Genomic DNA, 22,356 nt, shown 5'->3' with positions numbered 1-22,356 from the left:
ATTTTTACACGAGATTATTTTATACCAAGAAAACTAGAGATACTTTAGAATGAAACTAATAATCATTGAAGTGGCTGATTCAAGATAAATACTCAGAAATGATAGCTTTTCTGTATATTAGCAGTAAACAGAAGTAGACATTAAAAAAAATCTCTTCAATAGTAAAATATTCTAAAGTGTTTAGGAATAGATTCAGCAGAGACATAGGTCCTAAGTGACTAAATCCTCAAAGTGTAATGAAGGACATAGAATATGATGTGAATCAGTAAGTGGAGACATGCACCTGGCCCTAATGGGAATATTTTGGATTACTAACACTTTATGTCATTAATGGCATACATCTTGGAACATCATTGTATTTTTTGTTTAATTTGTTTTCTTGTTAGAACTGGTGAAGAGTACTTTGGTTTTTTGTTTTTTGTTTTTGTTTTGAAAAGCACATATTTGAAAATTCCTTGGGAAAATTTTAATAGAGAGAGGCCTGGGTGGCTTAGTGGTTGAGCATCTGCCTTCAGCTCAGGGCACAATCTCGGGGTCCTGGGATGGAGTCCCACATCGGACTCCCCTCAGGGACCCTGCTTCTCCCCCTGCCTCTGTCTCTGCCTCTCTCTCTATGTGTCTCGTGAATAAATAAATTAAATCTTTAAGAAAAAAAAAAGAGCATTTTAGTATTTTAGTACAAAGAGCAGTGAGTGAACATGCCTTGCGAGATATTAAAAAGAACTTCTTTTTTTTTTTTTTTTTTTTTTTGCTGAGGTTTACTAAAAAGAACAAGGCCCTTACGGCAAACACCTCCAGTAAAAGGATTGATATGGAGGAAGTGACCTGCCTGAAATCAGGTCTTAGAACAACTTAGGATCTTCCCCAGTGGAGTGGACTTGAAAAGTCATAAAGGAAAAAATAAATAAATAAATAAATAAATAAATAAATAAATAAATAAATAAATAATTAAAAAAATTTAAAAAGTCATAAAGGAAGTGATTTTTTTCCATCTGCATGATTCCAGGAGGGTGTTTATCATTTTCACCGTTATATCAGCTGTCAAGCCCCACTCTGTGTGCAGGGTTTTGTGTAGGAACCAGAAAGAATAATGAGACCCGATCCCTGGCTTCCAAAGCTTCAGTACATTTGGTCTGTCTATAGAGGACTGAATCTAAACTTTCCCAGTTTGGTTCATGTATTTCATGGCATTTGTCTCCCTTTTCTGAATGAACAAGTGAGGTGGAGATAGCCCAGATAGCTCACGGCACCATTGGAATTGCATAGAGTCGGGAGGTTCGGGGGCTGCAAATGTGGGTTCCTACACATAAAATCTGTAGCATTCTATCTGTGTTTGTGAAGCTTTGCTACTACCACAAGCCACGGGCTTCTCTGACCAAAAAGAAGCAGCTTCAAAGCGTGCATTTAAAGGTCCTCTTAAATTAACCCACTAGGACAGAGGTGCAGCAATTCCGCTCCCCTTTCATGTTGTATTTTGGTTACTTTAAATAATACTCCGTGCTGAATTATTTCACAGAATTAGAACAAAATTGTCTGCCCCAAGAAGAGCTGAGCTGTCTGTATATTTTTACAAAACAATCTCAAGTAGCAGTGTCCTGGAAAATCCCTCCATGCTGTGCTTCAAAACCATTTTCAACATGGATAAGCAAGGCATTAAAATCTTTTTTGATGTTGGAAGCCAGAAGGTTGCTTTTATTCACCACTCGAAAACTCAGTGCCTTGGGTCAATAGGGCAGCATTTTAGCTTTCCTGTCTTTTTTTTTTTTTTCCCGTTCTCCTCATAATTTTACGTGTTGTCATTTCAAGTGAGGAAGATACTGTCAAGGCAAATAAAACTTACACAGAGTTATAGAACTGAGCAAGACCTCTGATTCCAGTTACCTGACCGTACAGGTAAGCTCCTGGACCGCGTCAGGCCAATGTCCTTTGCCAGAGAAAGTGTGATCTTTGATAGAGTCTTCATTTATTGTTCACTGTCACCTGGGCCTCGTGCTTGGGGTTGTGTTTAATGGCCTGATTTGGGTTCTTTGGAAAACACTTCTTTACGTGTTTGCACAGAGGGGATACAATGAGATCCGGGAAGTTAAGCAGTTCCACTTCACTGGCTGGCCCGACCACGGGGTACCATACCACGCTACCGGCCTTCTCTCCTTTATCCGGCGGGTCAAGTTCTCCAACCCCCCCAGTGCTGGCCCCATCGTGGTGCATTGCAGGTGAGTGCTGGCCCAAATGGTCTTGACTATCTCCAGCCCTCTTTTTTTAATCTAGGAGACAAAACTAGTGCGTGCTCCCAAGGTTCCAGCGCACGTCTACTATGGGTAACATAAAATAGCGGGGAAATAAAAGCTATAAGGCGGGTATAGAACAGAGACTTAAAAAAATAAAAAAAATAAATCCATTCATCCTGATGTGTGTAGTGTTGTTCACAAATGAGAGTGTGGGAACTCTGTCTTTTAGTGGCAACATCTGTGTTTAGGGTTTTGTGGGTTGTTTTTTTTTTTTTTATCGCTTTAGCAAATCCCATATTGTATGGGATGGGAGGTTAAAATAGAGATTTCTTGCCAATCTAGTAAATTCCCTATAGAATGCCAGCTTTTAAAACTAAATTTGAGACATACAGAGTTACTAAATGGCCTAAATTGCAAGAATTTGTGCTATAAAACAGCTATTTAAGAATTTAGGGCGTGGGGGGGGGGGAGCCATCCATCAGAGGACCTTGAAAACTACATCAGTGAGATCCAGCAAATATAAGCCAGAAAAATGTGAACATTATATCCAGGCTTCCTTCTGATTAGACACTTCTCTTAAAACAAGCATTCAGAGACACTAAAAGCGAATTACATGGCCTCGTTTTGAGATGTGAACAGAAAAATATGTACTGAATCTGAAACACTTTTCCTAAATGCTGCACACCATTCTCAAATACTATCCCCTCCAAGCTACATAATAGGTTGTACTTAGGTTTTGTTTTTCCTGAAAATCCAACCTATTCGGAATTTAAATGACACATATGAAAGAGGGGAAACACAGAGAATGAAATAAAAGTAAGGCATCCGTAAGGATCAGATACTGTGTCCCCTGAAAAACAAATCTTCAGTTCAAGCCTTCTCAAGAAATCTGACGTACTCTTCAATTACTTTCCTGTCTCAAACCCTGGGAACAGTGATTGAGAAGATGGTAGGCAATGGGGAAAAAAAAAAGAAAGAAAAGAAAGAGCAAGAGATACCCACAATACCTTTTAGTTAAATTTATTAACAGTGAGTTTAAGAGAAGTGACCAAATCTGGACAACAAAGAAATAATGTTAATAGCCCATCTATGCATTTAGAAAATGAGATAAATAGTTTTTTTAATTCAGGAATGACTTATCATAGAGGACGTTTGCTCTCCTATGACTTGCTTGCTTTAGAACTGGAGGGTATGATGCTGAGTGAAATAAGTCAATCGGAGAAGAACAAACATTATATGGTCTCATTCATTTGGGGAATATAAAAAATAGTGAAAGGGAATAAGGGGGAAAGGAGAAAAAATGAGTGGAAAATATCAGAAAGGGAGACAGAACATGAGAGACTCCTAACTCTGGGAAACAAACAAGGGGTGGTAGAAAGGGAGGTGGGTGGGGGGTTGGGGTGGCTGGGTGACGGGCACTGAGGGGGGCACTTGATGGGATGAGCACTGGGGGTTATGCTGTATGTTGGCAAATAGAACTCCAATTAAAACAAAAATAGAAGTGCTCCAAGATTGCAGATACTCTCTTGAAACAACTTTCATTTTTCACTAACACTTGGGTATCTGTGAATTTATACAAAAGGGGAAGCTGACTCCCCCTTGGGAAGTGAACCCCCCCCCCAAGAATCCCAACTATATCTTGTTTGTGCCATTGATTTTTACATATAGAATTGAAGAGAGGCGCCTGGGGGACTCAGTTGGTGAAGTGACCAACTCCTGATTTCCTCTCAGGTCATGGTCTCAGGGTTGTAAGCCCGAGCTCCACGTTGGGCTCCACCCTCAGTGGGGCGTCAGCTTGCAATTCTCTCTCCTTCCCCATCTACCTCTCCCCCAGTCTGCTCTGTCTCTAAAATAAATGGAGAAATCTTTTTTTAAAAAATTGAAGAAACATGCCCAAGAGGTCAGGTAATCCACAGTATATAAAGATTGAATTGCTGAATAAATACAGCAAGACAGTGGCTGTCTTTGGGACCTGTTAATTCTATACCCAACTGTTAATTCTATACCCAACCTGTTAATTCTATACCCAACTTTCCATTTTAATTTTTCCTTCAGACCACCATTCAAATATCCTTTCTACTGTTGGCCCCCTCCTTGTTGGTAATCACCATTTTCCTCACCCCTAGCACTTTCTCTGAAATGTGCCGCCTCAGACTTCCCAGTCAATGTTTTGGAGTTGATTTCCTTTGCCTTGGCATTTACAAGAATCTGTCAGATGGGAACAGTGAGCCAGCATTCTCACATTTGGCCAGAGGACCCACAAGTATATGAGTAAGAGTATTTTTGAGGTTAAATTTTAAAGCACAAATCCACCCCTCTGTCAGTTCTGTGAGCTTGAAGTTCTATGCAGTACATTTCCAAAGAATTGAAGACAGTATAAGAGAGCCATGGAACTTCAACAACATACGTACAGTAATTTTAAAACACAGTTTGATTTACAAACTGTATCGTTTTAATTTTAAACTCTTGTTCCAATCTCATTTTGCACCAAAGCAAATACTCTGCATTAAATAAGTGTTTATATAAAACCTGTAAATCACACCTTGCAGTTTGCTAAATCAGTTTGATCCCACCTATCTGACAGTTGAATGGATCTTTATATAAGTTTGCATGAACACGCTTTTTGCAATTCCTTAGATTTAATTTTCTTTTCAGTGCTGGTGCTGGACGGACTGGCTGTTACATCGTGATCGACATCATGCTGGACATGGCTGAAAGAGAGGGTGTTGTCGACATCTACAACTGTGTCAAAGCCTTAAGATCTCGTCGTATCAATATGGTCCAGACAGAGGTAAGTGGCTTGTTGATATATCTCTAATAGCTTTTTACTTTTTTTTCTTTAATTTCCAACATTCATCAAAAGCAATAAATGTTTTTTGTGTAGAATCAAGTCATATAGGAAAATATTGATATCTTTATTAATGTCTCTATATAGAGAAAATTCTTTGTTCTATCTAGCTTTGATGACAGAAAGTTTTTATTAAAATAGTTTGATTTTTTTCTTTCTTAGGAACAGTACATTTTTATTCATGATGCCATTTTAGAAGCCTGCTTATGTGGAGAAACTGCCATACCTGTCTGTGAATTTAAAGCTGCATATTTTGATATGATTAGAATAGACTCTCAGACTAACTCTTCACATCTCAAAGATGAATTCCAGGTATTTACTTATTTCTGGGGCTTTTTTTTAATGAATAACTTATTACAGTGCACTCTGGGCATCATTGATTCTTCTAAGGAAGGTCTTTCAAGTCAAATTTACCACCTTTGACCCTATTTTAGGTATAATATAATACCTGTCTCTTTCATTATACATATTATGGAGTCACTTTTGTATTAATGAGCTCCTATCTGCTGTATCTGGAAGGGCAAATGAGTTCAGACTCGGGGAAGAGCGTGGGGAAAGGTATCATAAACGTCAAGCTTGGTGGTGATTTGTGTGTATTTACAACCTTTTTTTATGCAGTCTTATGGATGTTAACCTTCTGTGTCACTCACAATGTGAGATCAAGCACATTAATAATAATAGCTGAAGTTCGTGCTAAACATTGTCTCTAAATAACCCCAAATGTTTTCACTGCCCTTAAAACATCCCTGAAGGTGTCGAATGTGAAGTTAAGAGTCGCTCTGGACACCGACTACTTTGATCCCTTGTGCAGTGCTCTTTCTAGCGTGTTGCAGCCTATCTTCAAATACGGCATTGCCAACACCTTATTGTAGGTGATGGTTTCCAACTTTGATGATGGGTCGTCATCATGGGCCACTCTATTTCTGTTTTCTTTGGTCAAGCGATGCATTTTGCAGGTAGCTACGGCTTTTAGCTTCCCTTTCCCTTTTAGGAAACACAGCGAACACTGTGTACATTGTTTCTTTGTCACTTCTCAGGCTTCATTAGCTTTAACCACAAAGTCTATCGGCCTGTCATCATGGCAAATGCCGGTGCCTTGGACAAATCCTTCACTTTGTACTTGGCCTCCCACATACTTGATGGATCTGCCTTATGCTATTAAATGGGTCACTTGCTTTTAACCTAGGTTCCCTTTTCTTTTTTAGACTTTGAATTCGGTCACCCCTCGACTACAAGCCGAAGACTGCAGTATAGCCTGCCTGCCAAGGAATCATGACAAGAATCGTTTTATGGACATGCTGCCACCCGACAGATGTCTACCTTTTTTAATTACAATTGATGGGGAGAGTAGTAACTACATCAATGCTGCTCTTATGGACGTAAGAGACTGCTGCCTTTGTCAGCGTAAAGTGTCATGAAAAGCTATGTAATGTGATGAACACTGGCTGGTTTTCTTTTCAAGAAAGTTAAAATGGCCTAGAAAGGAAAAATGGAAATGTTCATTGAAATATATATAAAATATATGTGTACATATATATATTATATATATATGAGAATGATCTTGAATTTCCCCTACAGAGATTCTTGGGAACTATAAGTTTTAGGCTCCATTGTAGATTTGGAGCTTGGTTGTCCATTATTATATCCTGTACAGGAAATACCTGCAGGTCATATTTTTCATCTTAATTATTTTCAGAAAAGAAAATCATGCTTATGTATTTTGAATGTTAAGTGAGGGATGAATTTTAAAGACTACATAATGCCTTATCTTACGAAACTCATGTTAATTTGGGAAATCTTTATCTCTGACATTCCGTGTTCCAGCAATTTATAGCTAACCTGCTTTATCGGCCATTAATTAATAGAGACCCTTTAAAAATAACTAGGAGAAGGCGCCGAAGATACATGTTAATACATCCATCATAATGAGAGAATTGTCTCGCCTCACTCCAGCCATCGTAAAGTGTAAATGGTAGAGCACGTCCTCAGCAGGTTAGCATCCCATAGACAGAACAACATGGAAAGGAGCTTTTAAGTCAGTCTTTGGCTCCCTTGCATGGTTAGCTTGGAGAGAAGCAAGAAGGCTGTCCAGGTTCAGAATCATTTTAAACAGTTCATTATCTTCATGTATAAACATTTCTAGGTTTTGCCTTTTCGTTGTGGAACCACAGCGAGGAGAACTTAGAAGTCAGGTCCATTCCTCTGTGACTACTAATGAAGTTTTCTGGGTTATCGTTCTTATTGTGTTTTCCAAAATTAGCTTCCGATGGTAGAGACTCAGAAAGCCCACCGTCTACTCCTGAGACTAGTGTCTTAGCCAGTTACTTTGCTCTCCTTATGCTGCAGAGCAGAATAGTGTGAGACAAGCTCAAGTAAAAAGTTCTCATTCTTGCCATGAGCAGAGTTTTGCCTAGTCATTAATCATAACCACTGAAATCACACTGGATCCTCATTGTACCTTTTCTTCCATTCTAATTGTCTGGAAAGACAAATATCCAAAACACAGAGAAAACACACAAGACCTTTTGTTTCTGAGTCGGGACTTGGAATTTTTAAAGGCTGTGTGAAAAAGAGAAGGAGAAAATACTTTTAGAGAAGAGATTGATGAGGCTTATGTCTGAGGCATTTTTTTCTCTTGGGCATCTATCACTGTCAAGTTTTTCTTCACTTCCAGGTTGTTTTCTAGTCAATAAGACCGAACCTTGTTCTCTATCTGTTTCTGCTCCCTGCTTTATACCCTATGATTCCACTTAGATATATTTGATAATTGAGACTGTCCAGTGGATTCAGTAGTGTAGTTGGGGCCTCGGAAAAGTTAGGCTTGGTTTGTCTTATAAGAACAGGGCTCACTGGTCAGCACTCCGCAAGCCCCCTGCCCTCTAGCAACATCCTCACAAGGTTACATACCCTTGTGCCATGATTGTGAAGAATTAGGAGGGAAGACCAAGAATTCTGTGATTTCGGAGCCTTAGATGTACTCCTGTACTTACAGAAGAAGGATATAGGAAAGCATCTGTCCTCTCTCCCATCATCTCATCCATCTCCCTTCTGCTGTGCCTCAGAACTGAGTGAATAGCTCACTTTCCCATGGAGCAGACATGTAATTAGAAGGAAAGTTTACTTATTTCTTCTGATCCTTTTCATAAGCCTTCACACCTTTCTCAGGAAACACTCACTTCAGATGCGCGTGTAACTTTGTGAGGCTCGAGGCCATTTGGAAGCAGCCAGATGAACTGTCAGCACTCAGATTTATCCCACAATCTTCCATGGAGCAGAATGCCATGGTTAGCAGCGTTTACCAGATCAATGTTCAAGAACCAGTTTCTACACTGATGTTAAAACACTTGAGGGGTGCCTGGGGGGCTCTGCCACTTGTGTCTGCCTTCAGCTCGGGTCATGGTCCCAGGGTCCTGGGATTGAACCCCCACGTCAGGCTCCCCACTCCCTCTGCTACACCTTGCTTGTGTGCTCTCTCTCTCTCTATTTAAAAAAAAAAAGACACTTGAAAGCCTTAAAAAGTCATATGATACAAGTGAGTTAGGGGATCACTGACAATTTTTATCAGCATTAAGGAAATCTGTCTCAGGCAACTGTCTAGTTATTTTTTTTTTTTTACAAACTATCTGAGTTAATACATAGAAATATAGATCATTCATCGGCAGAATGACAGATGGCCCAGGTCTGATGAGCATAGCCTCTCCTTCTGGATAGAGATAATGTGTCACATCCCAGTCAAGGAGCACTTAATAAAGAAGGAGTCATTCCCTTAGAGATGGGGCCAAGGAGTACATTTGACTTTTTGGCACTTAAAAAATCTTAAGTGATTAGAACTATCATTTGGGTCATTCATATACATTAGAAATGCCCACAAGATGAGCAGAATGTGCTGATAATATCCATATAATGTAAAAGCACATGAGTTTGAGGCATATGTGATTTTTCTTATTTGAAATGTAAGAGAACCCAGCAGTTCTATATATATGCATATATATAATATATATTATATAAATACGCTGATAGATGTTGATAAATGATTGATAGACAGACAGAAGGTAGATACAGATATATAGACATCCATATATACATACAAACACACCAGAGGATCCTGTGCCTTCAGTTTCTCAGATTGATTACCTTTGAAAACCTGAAAAAGCCTGCAGGTGGGTAATGGAGGATCTTAACCTTGAGAAGTTCTTTAGTTTCTTCTCTTGTTTCTGTCCTATATTTACTTTTCTCAACAAAATAAAACTTAAATTCTTGACTTAAATTGCTGCTGAGACTTTGAAGTCTCACCATCAGTATGACAAATTACCAGCGCCAGTCCATTCCAGTGGCCCAAAGCTATTTTTCCATGGCTCGCGCAGCATCTGGCTCCATGTCCATGTGGAGCTGTTACACCTTGCTTGGTCCTACGTTGAAATGTATCGAATGTGCTTGTACAACCAATCATTCATTTTAAGTTCTTATGTTTTTCCATCTACCTTGTTTCTTCACAGAGTTACAGGCAACCAGCTGCTTTCATCGTCACACAATACCCTCTGCCAAACACTGTGAAAGACTTCTGGAGATTAGTGTATGATTATGGCTGTACCTCCATCGTGATGTTAAATGAAGTCGACTTGTCCCAGGTTAATGGCTATGAGTTGCTTCTGTGTACTCATACACAACTTAGTAAAGTAGTAATAAAATTTTAAAAATCTGTTTCGTACTACCTTAATTAGATAAAAATAATGCTCACTGTATTTTTTTTTTCCAAAACTTCATCATTCTAGGGCTGCCCTCAGTACTGGCCAGAAGAAGGAATGTTACGATATGGCCCTATCCAAGTGGAGTGTATGTCTTGTTCAATGGATTGTGATGTGATAAACCGGATTTTTAGGATATGCAACCTAACAAGAGTAAGTCATTAATGTTCTAAATGAGCAGATCGAGAGCAACTCACCATAACCATATTGGGGTATATAATTCCAATCAGCCAACAGGGAGAGTGGAATTTAACACGTGTTATATAATCAGACCCAAAGCTAGTAATCATCTTATACCTTAGTATTAGAAGAAAAAGGTATTCCAAAAACAGGAGGGCAGAAATTCAGAAAGCTGGGTGTCCTAGTCAGTTATTTAATGTATCATATCTGGAAACGAAATTCAGATGCACCTGCAACTGAGTTTGGTTGTCTGAACCTGGTCTCTGCGCACATGTAGACTTTCATCAAAGTTGACTACACATTTTATTAGTATTGATATCCAGCCCAGAAGAGGTATATAATTGAAAAATATGAATAAAATAATTAATAATGATGACTATAAAAAGCTTTGGCTCAGGAGGAAGGGATGTGTTGGATCAGCCATTATAGAAAGGCTCCAGTCACTATTCCACATAAGGGAGAACTCCACGCATGAGCAGGAAAGGTAAATCACAGCCATCATCGATTCTCCTTCCACCTATGATTTCATCTTTCTAAATGTCCCAGTTCCTGGCTCTGCCCAGATCTGTAGAACTAGCACTGGTACCGCTTTTCCCAGGAGCAAAGCAGCAGAAGTATTTCTCAGAAATCTTTTCTTCCATGAGTCTTCATATGTTTTACACTAAATGACAAATTAAGTCTAGGGTCTCCCCCCAAACGCCCCCCAAAAAAGCTAATAAAAACTGTTTAGATTGTGTAACCAAATAGTAAGCAGAATTTGAAAAAGAAATCATTAGTGATGTCCATGGAATTACTCTCTCTTTTTTTTAAGATTTTATTTATTTATTTGGGAGAGAAAGAGTGGGAGGGGGAAGCAAAGGGAAGGGAGAAGCAGACTCCTCCGCTGAGCAGGGCGCCCGATGAGGGGCTGGATCCCAGGACCCCAGGATCATGACCTGGGCCAAAGGCAGACGCTTAACCAGCTGAGCCACCCAGGTGCCCGGAATCACTGTTTTTAAAGAGCATTCCTCTGTTTTTTAGCGCAGCAGCTCTGTGTATGTGTATTATTTTAAGTGCATGATTCAGATTGTCATGTTTCAGTGTTTTCACATCGAAATGGCTATATGTGTTTCCGGCTAATAAGTCTGTATGTATAACTATAAGCAGAGGATAAAATCATATCCAATTCTGTCGCTCATTTCAGTGGAGAAAAAAAGGATAACTCCAAATCATGTCATAATATCCATGCATATCTTAGATGTTAATTTAAATGGAATCTCATTATGTCTGCACATCTGTTCCATTATGGTTCTAGTAATATTTTAGCTGAGAAACCGTAGCTGCTAAACTAAGAAAGTAAGAATTGTCTTTTTATTGAACTGCTTATATGAAAAATATTCTAAGGATGGGAACTGAAATCTGTGGGGTTTTTTTAATCATCATATTTGTTTACTTATCTTCCTCTATATTTGGTGTTCTGGCTCTTATTAGTGCACGATTATTTTTCTATTCCCAATCCTATTTACTATGAGGCACTCCATCAGACATTTGATATGCACCCATGAGAAAAAGTTGGGTGTTGTACTAGTAGCTCCTAGTGATGCGTGAGCCCTTACCATATGGAAATTCAGATCGGATGTCTAATGATACAGCTCACTCCTGTATTACAAATTCTTTCTTACATTTATCTGAGATCTTAGTGTCTTGATTCATTCATTCAACGGTACTATTCTTTGGATACTATTTTGCTAGGTTCTAGTGGTAGAGTTTAGGGAAGAAAGAGAAACTTCCTCATCTTTAAAGAACTTACATTTTATCAGGGAAGACAAGCATTGAACATCTCATCGTATAATCATTTATTTACAAAAATGAGAAATTTTAGAGAAGTACAAAATCCAGAGTGTTTGGGTAACCTGACGTAGCTGGGTGACTAGAGAAGACTTCATTGGGGTAGTGATCTTTGAGGCAAAATTTGAAGGATCGGTAGGAGCTATTTGGGTTGGGAGAACCAGCTATGCTGGTGTTCGCAGGACAGAGAGGGTTCCCAGGATACACGAGTTTCAGTTCAAAGACCAGAAGAGTCCCAGACAAAGCCAAGACAACTTGATTACTGCATTTGGGATTGAGAGGCACAAACAAGAAGGAGATCTTGGAGGCCAAATGGAAAGTTTGTACAAAGTTCCCCAGGCAATAAATGACCTGATAGATGGATTGAAAGAAGGCCAATGGGGGCAGCCTGGGTGGCTCAGGGGTTTAGCACCTCCTTCAGCCCAGGGCCTGATCCTGGAGTTCCAGGATCGAGTCCCACATCGGGCTTCCTGCATGGAGCCTGCTTCTCCCTCTGCCTGTGTCTCTGTCTCTCTGTGTGTCTCTCATGGATAAACAAATAAAATCTTTAAAAAAAAAAAAAGAGGCCAATGTGTTAGAATGCATTATAATAAAAAGAAGAAGGTCGGGAAAGGAAGTGGAGCCATACCCTATAGGAATTTTTCAGCCACTGCAGCAATTTGGTTTATGTAAGATCATTTGGAAGCCATTAAAGCGGGGGAATGACAAGATCATATTTGCATTTCAAAATAATCAGGATACTGCAGTAAGAATGGTTTGGAAGGAGATCAAAGTTTCAAGGAGATCAACTAGGAAGTAATTATCATAATTGGTGATTGGGCATATGCAGTGATGTCAGCGGTGATAAAGAGGAGAAGAATTTGAAAGTTATTTAAGAAATGTGACCGATTATTGGATATGGGGTGTGAGGGAGAAGCTTGTATAAAGGTAATTCTCATGTTTCTTGCCTCTGTGACCTGGACTGGTTCTGTGCGTATCTTGGGCCCACCAGCTAGGCTCAATCCAGGGTAAAGGGCATGTATATCACGGTGTACATTTGTACGCACCTCCGCTTTTTAGTAAAAATTCTAGTCCCAACTTATTTACAGAAACATACCTTTCCCTCTGCAGCCACAGGAAGGCTACCTGATGGTACAGCAGTTTCAGTATCTGGGGTGGGCCTCTCACCGAGAAGTGCCTGGCTCCAAACGGTCATTTTTGAAACTGATACTCCAGGTGGAGAAATGGCAGGAGGAGTGCGAGGAAGGGGAAGGCCGAACCATCATCCACTGCCTGTGAGTATGGCGCCTCAGCCCGCCCAGCGGGGACTCGGTGCTCAGATCCTCAGTAGCCTTCGTATTTTCTCCGTGAAGGAGTCCGCTCACATGTTAGGGATCTCCGTGGATACCATCTTAACAGAATCTTCCCGTCTCACGAGTCTCTAATTAACTCCCCGTCTTCATTTCCACAATTTTTGAAACACTGATTATGATATGGCTGTTCTATGACCTAAACTCTTCCAAACACCCCTCAGAACCACTTTTCTGATGTACACAGTTTACAAATGTACCACAATGTCAAGGTAGCTAAGTTGCGGCCTCCAGCACCTACAGCATATTCCTAAGTATAAGCTACGGTGCGAATGTCACCCCCACGTGTCCTTGCTCTCTGCCCTCTGCACGCACATGCGTACAAAGCAAAATTAATACAAAATGGGGGGAAAAAGGGATCCTGCTTTCATTTTCTAAACTTAGAAGATGTGTGGCCTCCGGTGAATAAAAGCTGCCATCTAAACAGGACTTTGCTTTCTTTGCTTCCAGAAATGGTGGTGGGCGAAGTGGTATGTTCTGCGCCATAGGCATTGTGGTCGAAATGGTGAAGCGGCAAAATGTGGTGGACGTGTTCCACGCGGTCAAGACACTGAGGAACAGCAAGCCCAACATGGTGGAAGCCCCGGTGAGTCACAGAGCCTTAGACACGGAAGGGAGCAGAGAGATCCTTAGACACGGAAGGGAGCAGAGAGATCAGACAACCATGACCTGCTCGTTGGCTTGACTTCATACACCCAAGGGAATAGGACGTGCCAATGAGTCTTTGTGGGGACTTTCCCGCCTAACTGATGGATTGCTGAGTATCTCTCTCTACCCCCGTAAACTTACTCACATAGCACAGGAACTGTTAGCGATGAAAACTATTTTCACGTAATTTGGGAAATGTGGAGGGTTGCTTCTTTTCCCTGTGAGAGGCCATAAATATTTGCTGCAATAAACATCAATAAATAGTTCCATAATAAGAATAAATTCCACTATCTCGTCTTGATTCTCGATTATTTTTATTTATTAAAACCTCTGGCTTAACTAGTAAAGCATCGATCCAACGGATATGTTCCTAAATTGTATCATCAGCACTTTAGACACCGAATGTCCCTAACCACCAAATGGAATTTATTTCGGTCATGACCTATCATTCTTCATTTCTGGTCAAATTATAAATTTTAAGCCCTCATCATTGATGGTTTCCAACTTTTACCGATTATCGTGCGTGGTTCGGATGACACCACCTGAATTTGCCAGGGTTCATAAAATCAGAACACAGCTCACGACATGAAAGCTGGTAGGAATGTATCTGTGGGAGTTTACCTGGGTGGAGCTGTATGAACAGTGAGAAAGAAAAGTTAAACTCCTCGAGCACATTTTACTTCTGAAGGCAGAGATCTGTGGGTTACACGTATGTGCAAGGTGGGATAAGGTCAGGAGCAGCTGTGTAGTTGATGTTCACACAAAGGTAAACCAGAAAAAAACAAGGCAAAATTGTTGCTTGCCCTACATTTATCAAGATGATCAGATAACTAAAATGAGCAATTCAATAAACCTTTAAAATATTCTCACCACTTCCTGCCCATGGATTGTTCACACAAAACGTACATTGCTTCCTGAGACAAAATCTGAAGAGCTACATTTATACCGTTTCACTTTTCAAAGTGACGACGAACGTTTGCCCTCCTGCAGGTCCCCTCGCACCACCCCCACTCCAGCCCTTCCCTTAAGTCACTCTGTTGTCTGGACAAGGTGATGTTGATTCTGATGGAGTATTGGCAATGGAGATAGAGAATGGGGGATGGATTTGAAGGATTTTTGAGGTGGAACTCTCAGGGTTTTTTTTTTACAACATGTAGTGGTTATGTATTTTGACTCTTTGCTGTCTGAAGATTTCCTAGCGTGAGCGCTGCCTCTGTCTCTTAGACTACGTCTTCCTAAATTCATCAGTGGGGTCACTTCTACCATCAGAATTCGAATTTTAACTCTGATTTCCTACAATAATGTAGAGGGGAGAAAAAAAAATCTATGGGTGAACTCAGCCTTCTAGAACCTTCCAGAAAGTTCCTATTTATGTTTACATTTCATGTCCCATTAACCCTGACTGAACACCTACCCTCTGATTTGTGTTTAATCAGTGTTAATGATGAATTCAGTGTACTGTTGAATTGAACTGACAAGCTTGGTAAGAAAATGTAGAGGGTAAACAAAATTGCTAGTGACAGATTAAAGACACATAACTGTTTTCAAGCTCTTTTTGGCCCTTCAGATGCACTTGCCACAGCGGTTGGCTAATTTAAATCACACCTACTTGACAATTAAAGGTAGGATTGGTAAAGACCTCTTAGGGAATGTTTTTATTACCCTCATCTATTGGTGGAGACACCTGGAAGTTCTCTTTAGAAATAATATGCATTTTAGATTGTTCTCCATTCCAGCCTGAATTTTACCCACTTGGACTGAGTTGAGAAGTTTTTAATGAGTTACATAGTATATGTCATAACTTGTAATAACTCTTGATAATGGAGAAGCGCATAGATGGACTTAGAGGAGACACAGTTTTAACTCAGACTTTGTCAACTGACTTGTCTTAAAATGTATAAAGATGGCAGAAACAAATTTTCAGATATATATAAGCTCAAAAAAATTTAAGAACCACTAACCATTTTTGAAAAATTTACCTAGATACTCTGATAAATGAAAAGCTGTGTCAAAAATTAAAAACTTGGAATTGTGAGTGACTGGATTTTTTCCTCCTGCTACAGAAAAATATCTGAAGTTTGGAGAAGAATATTTGCGTATGTTTACTGTAGCACTTATTTATATTAAAGAAAAAATAAAAGCGGTCTAATAGTCAAATCCATATGTTAGACTTCTAAGTAGTGTGAAAAGAAATGTTAAATAACAATTCAAAGGAAAATAAAATATGAACTTATATTCTCAAATATCTGTATGTAATTATATTTATTCTGAAATAATTATTCCTTCAACCATGCCTTAAAAAGGACTAGAGCAAAACCCAGGCAGGATTTTACCAAGAATTGTTGCTTTTTTTATTTTTTTAAGGTTTTATTTATTTATTCCTGAGAGACAGAGAGGCAGAGACACAGGCAGAAAGAGAAGCAGACCCCCTGTAAGGAGCCCGATGCAGGACTTGATCCCAGGACCCCAGGGTCACGCCCTGAGCCCAAGGCAGATGCTCAACGGCTGAGCCACCCGGGCGTCCCAGCCAAGAATTGTTTCTAGTAACAGAATCATGGAACCTTTTTCTGACTCCTTGTATTTTTCAAGCCTGGGCAATTTTTCTGTCATGATCAGGTTTTACTCTTATAATTAGATTAGAAAATATTGAAGATTTTCAAAAAAATTGATAGAAAATATGAGGCAAAGACGACATCTCTTTGTACATCAAGTGTCTTTCTTGTAAACATCAATCATCGGACTCAAATGTGAAATACAGGTGCCCAGAAACTAAACTCCTGTGTGGAAGGACTAATGGGTAACTCTGGAATCATTGTGCGTGGGGGCGAGTGCTGCTGGAGGTGGTTGGCCATTAGCCCCCCTTTTCTTAACATCTCTCAACCCTTGTGCTTTAACGTCTTTCAGGAGCAGTACCGTTTCTGCTACGATGTCGCGTTGGAGTACCTGGAATCTTCTTAGTTGGTGAGAGCTCAGAGTGCATCCACACGGAGGCCTGTGCGTCTTTTGAGCCAGCAGCTACCTACCGTACCTGTGACACCCGTGCAGGAAGATTTTAATGTGGGGGGTGGGAGGCTTTTACATTCGAGAAGTAAAAGTATTTTTCTTATGAAGTTGTGTATCTTAATAAAAAGGACTCAATTAGTTTCTATTACCGTATGAAAGCATTGACATTTCGTGCCACATAAATTATATTTAATAAGAACAGATTCAGATGAGAACTTATTGGTGTTTGTACAGTGAATATGCAGCTTTTTCTCGCCACCTCATGTTGCATGAATGAATAATTTCTATGTGGCATTTTTCTCCTCCTTTTTTTTTTTTTTAGATAAAAGATGTTAAATCTTTAAGGAAGAAGTAAGAAAAGCTGTGCAAATTCATAGTAAAGTTCATTTTTTATATGTTTCCAGTGTAGCAGATCTCTATATAAATATATAAATATATATAACTGGCTTATTTTCTTTTAATGTGCAATGATGGCTGGATCATTTAAAGTTCTTTTTAGAAAAAAAAAAACATAAGCCAAAGACTCAAGTGTAAATATGTCTATATGGAGAAAGCACATTATATTTATTGGTTACTTACATTCCTTTTTTGATGGCTAAAATACTACCACCACACAATCATTTCTTTTCTGAAGAAAGCTTTTTCTTTCACTAAAATCAATTGTAAACAATTTTTGTAGATTGTAGATTATTTTTTGTATGTTTTAGTGTAAGTAGAGGATAAACTTTTTATTCATAAACCAGGAAGCAATGTTCTTTATAGTGATTCTCTTGTGTACATGCTTGTGAATTAAATTTATGTAAAACACCTTGGCATTTGGGTCTTTTAATATAGGACCAAATTAAAACATTTTGCTGAAAATGTGTAATTTTTCACAATTTCATTAGGTATATAATGGCTTGGTGATCATACAGGAGAATTGCACACATTCAAAGGCCTTGCTGATGACTTGCACAATGCTGAACGTACCTTTAAGCATCATTTAAATTTTAGAGGAATTGATTCTTGTCAACAAATGGCAGCATCTAGGCTTTCAGAGTCAAATTTTAGCAAACTGTGATCTGTCAAGGTGATAAAGTGTCTCTTTTGATGTTTACACGCACAAGCTTTGGGTTCTGACCAGAGGAGGTGAGAACAGATCGATGCCAGATTCCTGTTTGTGCATTGTCATGGGATCTGCAAGTGAACCTTTCTTGTTCATATGCCCCATGTAGCCATGACGGCACATCATCGGCTTGCAGTTTGTTGTTGACTAAAGCATTCCAGTAGCCTCGTTCTAGATTGCCAGTCCATGACATGGTGCTTATAAAGATTCAACTAAAGTAAGAGTGAAATAAAGTTTTTATGATTACAAGTGTTGGCACATATTTTCTCTTAATTTTCATGGCTTCATTCCCAAATTAATAGCTTCTTCTCACTGATACTGGTAGACTTCAGAAATTCTATTAAAAGTAAAACGAATGTCCAAGCACTAATATCACTCTCTCTTTTTTTTAATTGAATGTCAGCAAGTCCAGATGAATGGAGGGGGAAAGGCCGGATGATTTATTGACATTTTTTAAAATTGCTATCTTATGTGCATCACTGTCTTTTTTCGTAATATACATTTTCATACTTCTTCCTTATAGCAAACTTGACAAAGAAGTGTCATTTCTGTTTTATGAGTGTTGCAATTGAAGCTAAGGAGAAAGTAAATGATTTGTCAACAGATTCAAATCTGACTCTGATTTAGCGCTTCATTCTTATTGTTCCTCATTAATTGATTTTCTCATAAAGTCTCATTACAGGTATCTTCAAACTTCTATTTGCTGTGTATGTTATTAGAACATTGGTGACTTTCATTAGTAAGAATTTAGATAGAGAGACTTCATCTTTTCCTAGAAAGACTAATTTCCATTTAAACGTGGATGCATTTATCAAAAAAAATCCACGAGCTCACCCCAGATTTCTTACCCAGTTACAGTCAGGATGTTAATCCTATGGAGGATTCAGCTCTGCTGCGTGACCCTGACTCCACTTTTACTCACGTGATTGTGTCCACATGCCACTGAAATCACCATAAATACTACTTTTTGCAAAGCTCAAAGGTCCTTGTGGCCTCTAGAATTTAGGCAAGGAACAAAAGGAGACCTGTCTCCAACAGGAAACGGTGTCGTGCTTGCTCTGTCTGGACACCACAGAGGCCAGTTCCTCAGGAGACGGTAGGGAGAGGTATAAATGTGTTTTCTGCAGAACTCACAGGGAGAGAGTCCCAGGTAATCACACCTGGCGGCCCTCCCTGAGTTGTCCTGTGCCTGGGCAAGGACTTGGCTGTGTCCCCCCGGGCAGGCAGTGTCCAGGCACCACTTTTCAAAGTGGTCACGCTCTTCACAGCCAAAGGCCTCATCTCTCCACTGGTCGCTCCTTGAAGGGCTGTCATGAAGTTGAATCTTCTACATGCCCTTCCGGGATATTTTCACTAAGGACATGCTGGAAGCATGTGCACCAGACACACACAAGCAACGGGGAATTTCTGAGTTTTCACCAAGTACTCTTGAAAACACGTGCTAGGCTTCTGGTCTGACCGGTGCAGCCTTTTTCTACTGTGTGGTCTTTGGAGAAAGGTTTTCACGTGAACGTCTTGCTGTGTCACAACCAAGTGATCTGACCCCGAGAGATCAAAAGGAAGGTCTTTCTGCAGGGAGGGGGAAGAGGCATGCTTATGTCTATGCCCATGTGCTGAGGTGCCCACTTAGTGCCCCCTTACGGAGAACCTCCTGGGCTCCAGGTCCGCCCACGGTGAGCTCGGAATTCAGACGTCAACAGCTTCTCCCTCTCAGATCCGCTCTGTTGCACCCAGAGAATGTAGGAGACAAGAGATACCAGAATACAGGAGAGAAATGACTGTAGCTGCACTAGAAATATGAGATAATCTGTTAGCTTTGGAAGCAGGCCTTTGAGACTTGCCTAACATAGCGGAGTAACAAGTCTACATTTTTTAATTCAATATCTATGCACTTCAGCAAGCAGTCTTTCTCCATAACAAAACAACCAAAAGTCAAAATTCTACCTCATGCCCCAGGGTAATATGTAGAATATTCAGAAAATCTCTCTGCAGGCAGAGACGCCATAGCCTACCGAGACTTACGTCAGTGTCCTCGCAGATCCCCCCACTCCGTGTAGGGGCCAGATGCTATTTTACCCAACATTTTCCCGAGTGAAGACAGAAGGAGGCCAGCTGTGCCCCCTAGAATGATTTCTACTTACATATCATTTCATAAAGTTTGCCCACAGCTTCGGGAGGCTTGGAGCAATAGCATCTGAATGTGTTCATAACTCTGGTCTATTCAAGAGGCCTATGGAGTATTAGACTATTATCTCTCTGAAACTAAAAGGAAGAGCTCTGTCTTGGGATCTACTTTAAGTAAGCTCACAGTGGCTTCTGGAATACAAATTGTCCAAAAATCAATGGCGGTAGATACATAACACTTCTGAACTTCAGCTTCCTCCAAAGTGAATTGAAATGCTGACCTGGAAAAGAACAAACACCAGGCTATCCTGTTGTTAATCAAATCCTGCAAGAAACCAGTAGAAGGTTTTTAAACCATTGAAGTAAACATAAAGTCCCTGTTGAATATCAGAAAGCCCCCATTTTTTAAAAAATGTTAAAGTCTGCTTGGGGGAGAGGGCGGAGGAGAGAGATTTGGCGACAGACAACCATGTCATGATGCACTTGCCAGTTGTAGAAAACCTACAATACCTGAAATCTAACACAACACTGAGCGCTGATTCTGATGTGTAGTTGTCTTGTCTTCCAGTCTTATAAGTTTATTAATTTGATTGAAATAGGAGATATGTAGCATGGAGACCAAAAAAAATTTTTTTTTGCCTCTCAGTACTTAAATGCAACCTCAGTAGATACTGAATACGAAGAACAAGACTATTTAAGTTGAGTGGCCAAAGAGTTCCTCTCTTAAATAGATGTTAGAATGTGCAGACACAGGCCATATATTCCCACTACTTGCCTGGTCTACGGCAAAAGCAAACTGGGAAAGCAGAAAAAAAATAAGATCACCATGACATCCCCTTGTAATTTGTGGAGAAAAAGGAGAGGCAAACTCCGATGCCAGCAGGGCCAGTGGACACCGTGGGTGGGGAATGGAGGACAGGTATTTCAGAATGGTCATTCACGTATTATTACAACAGACATCCTTAATCTGTGCATTTCCTAATAGGAATACTTCTCATCTCTACAAAAATATATCTCCCATTTTTATTAAAACAACACCCCGGGGCACCTGGCTGGCTCTGTTGCTGGAGCATGCACCTCTAGATCTCAGGGTCATAAGTTGGAACCCCACATTGGGTGTAGAGATTACTTAAAAAAATAAAATCTTAAAAAAATTTTTTCATCAATTTTGCATTTTCTCAATTGTTTTTTAAAGATTTTATTTATTTATTCATGAGAGACACAGAGAACGAGAGACAGAAAAGCAGGCAGAGGGAGGAGCAGGCTCCATGCAGGGAGCCCCATGTGGGACTCAATCCCCAGTCTCCAGGATCACACCCTGGACTGAAGGCAGCGCTAAACCATTGAGCCACCGGGGCTTCCCAACCTTTTTCCAATTTTGATTGAAAAATGGATACTAGATACTGTGCCATCTTCAGTTTTACTGTTAAAAAACACAATAGCAGGATTGATGATAAGCGACAACTGCTGTTTGGCCAGGAACCAGAGGGAACAGTGCGGGAGGCAACCCCCACTTGGACTCCAGAGCATATGTGATGCCCAAGGAGACTGGTACGTACCTCCCAGCAGAGTTTGCTGCGTGGGCACATGGACCCAACAGTGTCTCGGCTCTCAAGAGTGTGGAACCCTGCATTTTTATGTAGGCTCGTAAAGACTGTTGAATCTTAACAACCAATTACATTCAAAAGCAAGCAAGCAAATAAAACCTCTGGCCCAACCCTGTGCAAAAAAGAGAAAAAAAGAAAACCTGTCAGAAGGCTGCGTCTTATGCGGTCTGTAAGAGCCACAGTCTCTCAGTTCATGACTTCCATTGGAGAATAACTGTTACTTTACCATTTGATCTTCTAAAAATTATTCTTAAAGAAATGTGAACTTTAGTTCTCTTAAAACAGTTTTTTTTTCATATTCTTTTCCAATTTACCTTCTCTTCTTACATATTTTTCTTTTTTTAAGATTTTATTTATTTATTCATGAGTGACAGAGAAAGAGGCAGAGACACAGGCAGAGGGAGAAGCAGGCTCCATGCAGGGAACCTGCTGTGAGACTCGATCCTGGGTCTCCAGGATCAGGCCCTGGGCTGAAGGCAGGGCTAGCCACCTGGGCTGAGCCACGAGGGCTGCCCTTCTTACATATTTTTTTTGTTTTAAAAATATGTGTGGATGAATCTTGACTCCTAAGATGAAAAAAAAAAAGAAAAACCCAAGGTCAATGTCTCTTTCTGCTCCCTCCTACCTGGACTAAATTCAAAAAAAATGTATTCCAGAAGGTAGATCACACATTTCAACGAATAAGCACCCCA

At 40.0% G+C, this 22,356-nt stretch overlaps 1 protein-coding gene across 2 annotated transcripts in view; it reads left to right on the top strand.

Annotated features, from left to right (window-relative positions):
• The window catches only part of PTPRK (protein tyrosine phosphatase receptor type K), a 553,399-nt gene extending 534,773 nt beyond the window's left edge, over positions 1-18,626 (top strand). For both annotated transcript variants that reach the window (XM_041730420.1, XM_041730427.1), the window contains 9 exons: positions 2,059-2,213; positions 4,884-5,019; positions 5,239-5,388; positions 6,282-6,455; positions 9,573-9,704; positions 9,849-9,974; positions 12,939-13,102; positions 13,628-13,763; positions 16,730-18,626. In XM_041730420.1, coding sequence (XP_041586354.1) covers positions 2,059-2,213; positions 4,884-5,019; positions 5,239-5,388; positions 6,282-6,455; positions 9,573-9,704; positions 9,849-9,974; positions 12,939-13,102; positions 13,628-13,763; positions 16,730-16,783 — 1,227 coding nt within the window. In that variant the 3' untranslated portion in view covers positions 16,784-18,626. The remainder of the gene's footprint in view (positions 1-2,058; positions 2,214-4,883; positions 5,020-5,238; positions 5,389-6,281; positions 6,456-9,572; positions 9,705-9,848; positions 9,975-12,938; positions 13,103-13,627; positions 13,764-16,729) is intronic.
• The last annotated feature ends 3,730 nt before the right edge of the window (positions 18,627-22,356 follow it).

This window comes from Vulpes lagopus, chromosome 2 (assembly GCF_018345385.1).
Source record: "Vulpes lagopus strain Blue_001 chromosome 2, ASM1834538v1, whole genome shotgun sequence".
Classification (NCBI taxonomy): Eukaryota; Metazoa; Chordata; class Mammalia; order Carnivora; family Canidae; genus Vulpes; species Vulpes lagopus.
Note: the sequence above shows the minus strand (reverse complement) of the source record. Positions and strands in the feature narration are given on the sequence as shown.